This window comes from Nicotiana tabacum, chromosome 3, assembly GCF_000715075.1.
Source record: "Nicotiana tabacum cultivar K326 chromosome 3, ASM71507v2, whole genome shotgun sequence".
NCBI classification, from domain to species: Eukaryota; Viridiplantae; Streptophyta; class Magnoliopsida; order Solanales; family Solanaceae; genus Nicotiana; species Nicotiana tabacum.
In genome coordinates, this window is record NC_134082.1 from 26,473,327 (window position 1) to 26,483,666 (window position 10,340).

The 10,340-nt window shown below is 37.6% G+C and overlaps 1 protein-coding gene across 1 annotated transcript; it reads right to left on the reverse strand.

Annotated features, from left to right (window-relative positions):
• Positions 1-2,130: 2,130 nt before the first annotated feature.
• Positions 2,131-3,045, reverse strand: LOC107775998 (uncharacterized). The gene has a single exon (XM_016595803.1). It carries the CDS (start codon positions 3,043-3,045, stop codon positions 2,131-2,133), a length of 915 nt encoding a protein of 304 aa, XP_016451289.1.
• Positions 3,046-10,340: the final 7,295 nt, after the last annotated feature.

The window sequence follows — 10,340 nt, forward strand, 5'->3', positions numbered from 1 at the left end:
TTCTTCAAGGAGTTTAACAGATCTTGTTGATTGGGGATAGTTTTAACGAAATGTCCAATCTTGTGGCAAATAAAACATCTGTTTTTCTTGTGAAAAATTCTTGGCCTTCTACGTCTAAAAAATTTTGTGCGTCTCTTGGACCTTGATTTCTTGTCTGGAATTGTTGGGTATTTGACCCTCCTGAATCCTCTCTGTCACCTAGATGTGTGGCAAGAACATCCTAATCCGGTGATTAGATCAGATTTGCGTCATGCTTTGTCAAGAGCTGGATTGTGTTGGATTATTTGTTTCAGGGCAGAGAGCTTCTTACAGATGTCATCCAATGCGACAAAAATATCTTGCCTGATGTAACCAATTTCCAGGATTCTTATGGACTGAAACATTTCTTCAATGATGGACATAGTTTGGCTCGCCAACAACTTTGGAAGGGAAGAGACAAAGGTTTGCTTTAGGTTGATGTCTCCGCCGATTTCAAAGTATATCTTTGCCATTTTTTGACAATGTCTGTCAATGTCATTTTTGTCGAATGACACACACTTCATTTCGAAGAGTTGTCTTCACATATTCTCCTGTCTTTGGCTAGTATCTCCGTAGAAAACTTCATGTAGGATCCTGATGTTGAAGGAAAAATCTTGGAAAGTAAGAAAAGTATTTTTGTCTTGAATTCCAAATGAGTTCCACCAATCTCTAAGGATTCCTGAGAACCGTGAAGTGAGTTCTGAAAGGATGATATACTTTTCCCATTCCACCAAATTTTTGGTCACCATCCAAGTATAGAAGTCTTGGATCCTTTGAGGCCATTTTGAAACCTTGACGTCATCTAAGGTGAAAGTGTGGAAACTAGTTCCAACTGGTTTTGACGCCATGGTCTCACATCTTCTTTCTGGGATTGGTTCATCTGTCATGCCTTTTTGTTCCTCATCTACTTCAGATATTTCTGGGTCTTTTGATTGGCTTACAAATATTGGGGGATCGTCGTCTTAGGAAGAGTTTGTTGTGGATTCATTGCTTGATAGAGAGCTATCTTCCATTGTTTCATCGTCGAATAAATTTAGAGATTCTGACCATGGGTTATCTTCTTCTGATATGTTTCTTGGCTGGGAGACATAGAGGTCTGGAGACTTCTGGTCAGAAATCATCATATTTTTGGGGTTCGATCCTTTTGAACATTCTCCTTGGTCTCGCCTTTTCTTGGTTTGTTTCTGGGTTGCAAAGGCATCTTTCCTTTCCCAAACCATTTTTGCGATATCAAAATCATGTTCTTCTTTTAGGGGTTGGGTGAAAGAGATTGGATTTTATGAGGTAGATGGAAAAGTATAAAAGGTGTAGTCTAATTTAGGTGGGGAATGTGCTTGTGGAGACATAGGGAATAAGGTAGGTTTTGAGGGGAAAACTGGTGTCTTTTGTGTCTCAAAGTGGTCATTTCTCAAAAGTTGAATTTGTTCTCTAATGGAAATTGTCTCCCTTTGCTGTTGTTGGAAAAATTGGAAAAGCAAAGTTCCTGGTGGTCAAATTTCATATTGTAAATTGGCCAATCTTAGTTCCAAGGCTTTGATTAGTCCTGCATGGTGCGACGATATCTGCTCCATCGTTTTCTCAATTGTTTCCACTTTGCTTATCATTTTGTTTTGTTTATGGACCACGTTCTTTATGGCATTACTGATGTTGTTCAGTACTTTGTTTTGGTAGATGGAGTAATCTGATTGCCAGTGCATTGTTGCTTCGATGTCACTTGTTGGAGGTTTTTCTCCAGCAGGTAGCACTATGATTTTCTTGGAAATTTTTGGAGCATGGCTTATACCCTCCTTTTCAAAAGGTTGAAGTGAAGGAAAATCTTCGGTATGACTGGAGCTTGAAGGACCTAGCATGAACATCTGTGGTTGTGTGGGATTTGTGGTTTTTTGAGTTGGTGAAGTCTTAGGTCCATGTGGCTTTTTGGATTCTGGAGTATGATGTGATAGTGATTTTGGTTTGGGTGTGGTTTCACTATCCTCCCAGCTTGGAGTGAATTATTCTGGTAATTTTGGCCATTCCTAGGGTTTGTAACTGAACAGAAATTCATATTTGCCTGGACGGCTTAATGAGCTAATTGAAGGGTTTTTACTTTCATATTTGGCTCGAAATTGTTTTTCAGTGGTCTTCCCTTTTTTTGGATTTTGGTTTGGTCTTATTGAGTCCAAATCGTTCCCAACGACGCAGATGGTGTTCATTACATTCTCCAATTGGGTCTTCTAAACAGTCTTGGCAATGGTAGTCAAGATCCCAAGGGCAGTGTCCCGTAAAGGGGCATTTGAACCGCCAAACTCTTTTTCCTTCTTTGCCAAAATGTTGACACCAGTCATGTTCTTCCATGATGCTTTGTATATTCCAGAAAAACTTTTTGTCAGGTTCAGGGTATGTATCTGTTGTATCTCTGGGTTGAATCATGTGGAAAGAAACGACGGTTTTATTGGGTTTTTTGAGATGGGAATGGTCAAAGCTTATACAAACGGTTTTGTCATTTCTTTTGGTAAAAGTTGGTTCACCAGATTGCAGAGATTCCTCTGGTTCCCTTAATTTTTCATAATTTGTGATCCAGTAATCAGGAAGAATTTTGACAAGCTCATCTCTAGAAATTTGTCTGGGTATTTGTGTGCACATGGTGTTTCCTTTGGTAGTATCAATATTTAAGAGTAAAGTATTTTCTCCTCCGGGAAGGCAAAGATCCATGGTATGATTTTGGACTCGCCACGCCATTTGGTGATGAAGACTGGCTTGGATGGAATCTTTGGCTTGCGGGGCTCCTTGGATTTGGACTTGGATTTTTAGTGCTTCGGTTAAGTATGGATCATAAAGGGACATGTTGAAATCTAGAAAGATAGTTAAGAATACAGTCCCAGCATTCAGGGTAACTTTTGCAGTACCCAAATTTGCATGTTGGTACTCCAAGTATCTTGTATCTAGAAGAGAAGTCGAGCTACAACAGGTTAACCTTTTCTTCTGTGATATGTTAAAGCTATTCGGATAGCACCAAAATGGATATGGGTAAAACCATGATCTCTCCATTGTCTAGGAAAACATCTGGGATTTGAAGGGTAATAAATTGCAGAGATGCCGGTAAAGTTTTGAGGCAGCAACATATTCTTTGACTCCTTTTGGTCGGTGTTGTACTAAGGAACAAATTTGGGTTCGGGGTGCAAACAATTTTTTAGCAAAAGCTGAGTAGGGTTTTATGAGGGGTAGTTCAGTGGAAGATACTTTCTGTTCGTCGGGTAGGATATCTACTTCATAGAGGTAATCATATTTTTTGGACAAGATTTTATATAGAGTAGGAGACATATTCATTTTTGCAAGGGAAGAGGATGATGGAAATGACTCAGACATATTTAGTAAACTATTCCTCCTTCCGAAAGGACGGGCTGACTCTGATACGACAGTATAAGGAATAGAGCAAGAGACTCTAAGAAAGAAAACTAACCCATAGATACGAAAGTTTCCCTACAAAGGGGTTGGCTTCCGCTCCGCAGTATTATATTACGATGATGTTAGGCTCCGTATTATTATATTACGACGATATTACACCCTGTAGTATTGTACGATGAATTTGTCGTAAGATAATTGACATCAGTTCAAGAACAAAATTATTTGGAGATTATAAGTATTATGCTATTTCAAGCAAGTGAAAGTAAATTCGTGAAGGTGAGAGGGTAAGTGAATCGAATAAAATGAGTTTCATTGAAGTTTGACATTTTGGGATAAAATACGATCGGGGCTATAATACCCGGTAATAATGGATTAGTTTCATACAAGGCGTCACATGATCATGATAGTAAGGTATATAATGTGTGTTGAAAGTGAGTAGTATTTTAAGTAATTTGAGATAATTCTTAATTATGTGGATATTTAATTAATTATGAGTATAATTGTGGTATTAAGTAGGATTAAGTGAATAAGGATCTTTTTTGGGGCTGCCACATGGCATTAAGCCAAGACAAAGTGGCACCGAGGTGCATCATGAGTCATAAGACATAATTTGCCTTGTTTACACGTAAGAGTCCTATAATTACTTTTCTTTGGTTCTTTATGAGTAATGTAACTTGGAGATCCTCCTTTCAATGAATTAAATGTTAGAAAAATGGAGAGTTGAGGTTAATCATATGATAGTAATGTGAGTTACTTCAACACAATTCATACGAGACTTCTTAGCATAATAGCAACGGAATTTTGTGATTCTAAGGGAGTACAGTGCAATCTTTCTCAAGAATATTATACAAATTTTTCCCTACTTTGATCCACCGTTACATGTTTTTCGCAAAAGACATGTGTTAGAGGGATTGTAAAAGAGAATCGGCTCAGGTATGTTAAGGCTATCCCTTCGTTCTTTTGGCATGAGCCAAGCAACGATACGTAAACAAAATACTATTCTATAAGTGGTTCTACTCTTAGCAGTTAAGGATGTCTACATTATTCATCCATGTAAAATGATATTCAAGCATGTCTAAGTATGTTCCTAAGTCTCTATTGAGATTTATGATAAAGATGTTAATGTTTATAATATAGTGATACATGCATTTTCATGCATTTATGACAGTGCTACAGCCGATTGGGCAGTCATGTATTTACCATCGAGCTATGGTCGGTTGGGCAGTTATACATTTACCACCAAGCTACGGCCAGTTGGGAAGTCATGCATTTACCACCAAGCTACAGGCGGTTGGGCAGTTATACATTTACCACCGTGCTACAGACGGTTGGGCAGTCATGCATCTTCATTTACTACCATGCTTCGGCTGGTTGGGCAGACATGTATTTACCATCGGGCTACGACTGGTTCTGCAGTTACCATCAGTTAGGCAGTTATGTATCATTATTTACCACCGGTTGGGAAATCATACATTTACCACCGTGTGATGGCCGGTCGGGTAGTTACCACTGATCAGTTGGGCAGTCATGCATGATACGATATAGATAACAAAAATAGTCTCAAAGAGAAGCATTATATATGTAAGTATAATAAGTATGCATATACGGTGGAACTTCAGAGATTCAGGTTGATTCTTATATGTCTTTATTTAATGTTGACTTATTGTTATGTTTCAGTTCTGCTTTACAGACTCAGTACATTATTCATACTGACGTCCTTTTGTTAGGGACACTACATTCATGGCTGCATGTATAGATAATCAGTTTGATGAGTCCTCATAGTAGATGAGATTGGCATTCAGCTAAGGATCGGTAAGACTCCACCTCATAGAGTCTTTGTAGATAGAGGTTAAATTTGTACAGTATATCAAAGGCCTTGACGACCCATATGTATTCATGTTTTAAGAAAAATGGTTTAGTGATACAGTGTTTTCCCACTTATAGTTATATATTATGAGTTGTGGCCATGTGGGCGCATAATAGTTACAAAAGGAATGAGTCCAGCTAGCTCAACCTATGTATGTTCTAGTTTTGGTTGAACGATCATGAGTTACAAAGTGGTTCACTCGGGCTAACATGGCACCGGGTGCCAGCCACGCCTCCCCAAGTGTGGGGCTTGAAAAACTAAGCTCTACCACACAATCTAAAGTAAGAAGAAAGAGTGATAGTCTTAAATGCCTTGTAGCCTCGTGCTTATAAGTGTGGTGCACAACACACCCATAAACAAGACGTTACTAGACATGGCTTGTAGACTCCCTAGGATAAAACTGCTTTGATACCACTTCTGTCATGACCTAAACCGATGGGCCATGATGGGAACCCAATGCCTTACTTAACCGAGTACCAACGTAACATATCTTTCTTATTGTACTATCATTGGAAAATGGGCCAAACGGGTCGTCATGGGCTAACCAGAATAAACCTAAGAGAATACTCAATATAGGACAATCCAACATGATATAAAAACTTATACATGTGACATATGGGACTATAAGACCAACATGATCACTCGTACATTGAACATAGGATGACAAGGCTATACTATCTTTCATATACATAACATGTGTCTACAAGTCTCTCAGAGTAGATAAATACCATAACAGTCATGACAAGGCCCCATCATACTAATCAATATACATCCAAGTCATACTGACCAAATAAGTAACTCCGGAGCAAATGGAGCGCACCAACACCATCTGCTGAGCTGATAGCCTACTTGGAGGACTCTCAACCTATCTATTGGGACCTGCAGGCATGAAACGCAGTGTACCTAAGTAAAAGGGACATCAGTACAAATAATGCACCGAGTATGTAAGGAATGAAAATTAGTAAATAAATAGACATGAGAGAAACATGAAGTAAAAGACTCAACATGTAAGTATGAATAGATCTGTGAATCGTTTAATATTTAAAATGTCATGCATATGCATATAAATGTCATACCATGCATAGGTATATGTGTACATAACATCATCAAACCTCTAAGGGCATCCCATCATATCATCTCCGCCACTGTGGGCAAAATCATCAACATATACCAACTGATCAGGTGGTGGTGTGTATATAATATCGTAACCTTTTACCATATCCCTTATACATATATATACATATATATGCGTATATAACATCATCTGGTCATGGGTCAATGTACATGTATAAATGAATGCAATGCATGAGAAGTACGTCAATAAAATCTTTCGGAATGTCATAAAACTATTATGCCTTTGATTAATATCATGAAGTAAACTTTATCAACTTACGTATTTTCTAAGAACCATGAACAGATGATAAAATAATAGGACACATAGGGAATCAAGAACATAGACACCCCTAGTACTTCTATGAATAGAATCATCTATGAAAGTTGCACATTTGCTCGTTTCGTTTGTATCATATGGATCATGACAAAAGGAAAGACGGGATAACCTTAACATACCTGGGCCGATTTTCTTGATAACCCCTCTAACACACACCGATCGCGATGAAACACATAATGGCAAGATAGAAATAGGAAAAATTAGTATGATATTCTTGAGAAAGATTGCACCATACTCCCTTAGAATTGCATATCCCACGTTGATATAGTATCAAGTTGTCTCGTATGAATTTTGTTGAAGCAATTTATGTTTCCATAGTGATACTCTCAAATTACACTTTATATAAATAGTGTAAGGCGCTCGGTGTCAAATATAATAACCCAACAAGGTTGGGGTTGAATCCCACAGGGAATAGGTGTGAAAAGGTGACTCAAATAGTGTGTTACTTGACTAAAGTCGTAATTCTATTCGGTTAATGGTAACAAGAGTATGAATTGAGTTTGGTTTGAAGAAATAACTAATTGTGATATTGAGAGTGTAAATAATTTGATTAAAGAAACCAAGGTTGTGTCCCCTTCAATGAAGTGTAATGCTATCGGTGTTAATATGATATATTTCTAATGGAAGGTTCTTTTGATATGCAAATGATTTCTAAATGACTCCCCAATATTTTCCAATAGTTGGGTAATATTTCCTCTTTACGATTTTTTCAAATGTAAAAGAGTTGCAATTAAGAATAATCAATATATGCCAAATACAACCCACTTATTCCTAAGCGATTCTATTAAACAAGGTTTAAAGTCTTGAGTCTTTGATATTTACTTCTACCAAATTCCAACCCACTTTCCCAAGCAAAGTAAGAATTTAATGGCACTTATTAATGTTTGCAAACACCAACAATAAATGAAGAATGAGAAGTAAATAAATATCAACCATCCATTATACATATATTCAATGTTAAACACTCATTTCGGGTCCACAACCTTAGTATTTAAAGTTAGTTACACATACTAAAATACAAAAGGAAGAGAATATTTAATGCCATAAAGCTTACAAAGTGAAAGATTCTTGACCCAAAAGCTACCAAAAGAGAGGAATATTAAATCCTTGTATTGTATCTCCAAAATCAGACAAGATTTCCCCCACAATACCACAATAACTCTATTTATAGTGGGTCAAAACTCGGAACAAAATTTGGACAAAAATACCCTTTTCGGTTAAATATGCGACCGCATATTTGTTGCATAGCAGACATGCGGTCCGCATTCTTGACATAACCATCGCATATTCAAACCCTAGTTTCCAAACCTTCATCGAATTGATGTTCTGCGGTCCGCATTGCAGATATGTGATCGCATTTCGCGTCGCATTTTCTACCTTCAACAATCTTCATGCCGAGTTTGCGGTCCATTATGCGGCTCTCAAACAGGTTATGCCATCGCAGATTAGACTGCATTTCTTGCACTGGACTTTTCCCAGAAATCGGTTGTGGTTTGCGATTCCCTTGCGCATTCTGCGGCTCGCATGTTGGATTTGCGATGCCTTTTTACTCTTTTCTTGTCTTTTGTGGCTTTTTGATTCCATTTCCATGCTCTTAAGTCCTTAAACCTCATACACTGCAAAAAAAAATTAAAATTACATAAGTATAAAAGATAATTGCACCTAAAACAAGCTAAAATCTAAGCAATTTGTATCAAATGTGCCGAAATTCTCCGGCACATCAACACCTCCAACTTAAACTCTTGTTTATCCTCAAGCAACTAAGACAACCCTATCCTATTCTAGACTCCATCTAAAAGATATGAAACAATAGTGACCATGGACGGTGTTTGTTGTTAGTACTACAAGCATGCATTTTCGATTGCTTTACCCTTCCTGAACCATCAATATTTACAAAGAAACTAATCAAGTTGTGAAACTTTGAGCCTCGACCAATTTGACAAAATATTACCCTCAGCTGAGTGCACATGCATTTGACTCAAAAACTCAACTTCTGTTCAACCTCACAATTCATGTGCCCTCACTAGAAAGAAAGTCCCAAAATCACAATATTTACAATGACAATAAAAAGGGACGAATTCACAAATACACTCACTCTCAAAAAGAGTTTCAAGTGTTACAACATACCATACCATAGGCTTGCCCTTATTTTAATTCATCGATTTATTCTAAGTACGCTCTGTTGGAGATCCCATAAGGACTTTTAAGCTTGTAATGTAGGTTTACGGAAGGGTCGGATAAGCATTTGGGTACAAGTGACTACACCCTCCTTGAACACTAATCACATATTTATTTCTCGTTTCTCTTTGCTTCTTTTCAAACCACGTAGCCCTCATTAGCTTCATCTTTTCCACCATTTAGCCACCTCAACTACCTCTTTTATCCTCTTCAAGACTCCTTATGTATATATACTCACAACTCTTATATATTTTTTTCTTTTTTTTTCTTCTTTTTTTGTATTGTTGTTGCTTTTGCAGCTTGAGCAGTTTGTGATTTTGTTCACCTCAGTTATTGTATTCCCTTGCTATTATTTGATACTGCTATCTCCCTTTTTTATCTTCCATCTTTCTTCCTTCCTTGCTTTCCTCTTCCTCTTCTTGCCCTTCTTGAGCCGAGGATCTATTAGAAATAACCTCTCTACCTGCATTAAGTAGGGGTAAGATCTGCGTACAAACTACCCTCCCCAGACCCCACATGTTAGGATCAAACTGTGTTTGTTGTTGTTGTTGTTGTTGTTGTTTCGTTTGGAGCTTGAGTAGTTTCACATTTTGAGGTACACTTTCCTACGCTCATTGCACAACCTTGCCAATTTTCGGCTTGACACCACACCCCCAACTTAGGCTTTTAGCCTCATTCTCAATGCTCAAGGAGGGACAGGTTCAAAAGAGGGAATTATTTCACAAAAAGGGAAAGGTTTGTAATGAGGTAGCCAAAGAAAAGGTTAACGGCTCAAATGGGGTGACTAGTGATACTATCTATACAATGGGTGGCTTAAAAGGCTAACTGGTTTTCCAAAAATCATGAAGACTGCCTAAGGTCATTTCTCCAACCAAATGTAATTATTATAAGCATCGAAAAACTAACCAAGCAAGTTCTAGATGGTAGAAGTAAACACAAGAATTATTTACACAAAGACTCACACACATGGCACACGAACTGCTTGGCTCACATAGTTTGAAGCCCTCAAGTAAACACTTGGCAACTCAAAGCTTTCATCATATATACAGGTATAACTCTAGGTAGACATAGAGTCATAGAGCAAGCCTCAAGTTCACACAGTTGATATCTCTATTTTTTCCTTTATAAATGGAAGGGTATAGGCTATATACATACACATATGCTTGAAACTAGACAATTACACCAAACCGGTCAACATGCTTCATTCTACTATTCGGGTTCTACTATTACACTCTTGGAAAAGAACCCGACAAAGAAAAACCAAGGGGAATTCATTGCTAATTACTAAAGATGGACATGCAACTATTTACTTGTTTTTGTTTTTTACATAACTTATGTACTAAAACCACAAAACATCAATATATACAGAGTCACAAAACACAAATAAATACAGAAGTTTGCTGGTATTGCACCACAAACATAAACATGTACAACAGTTGACAA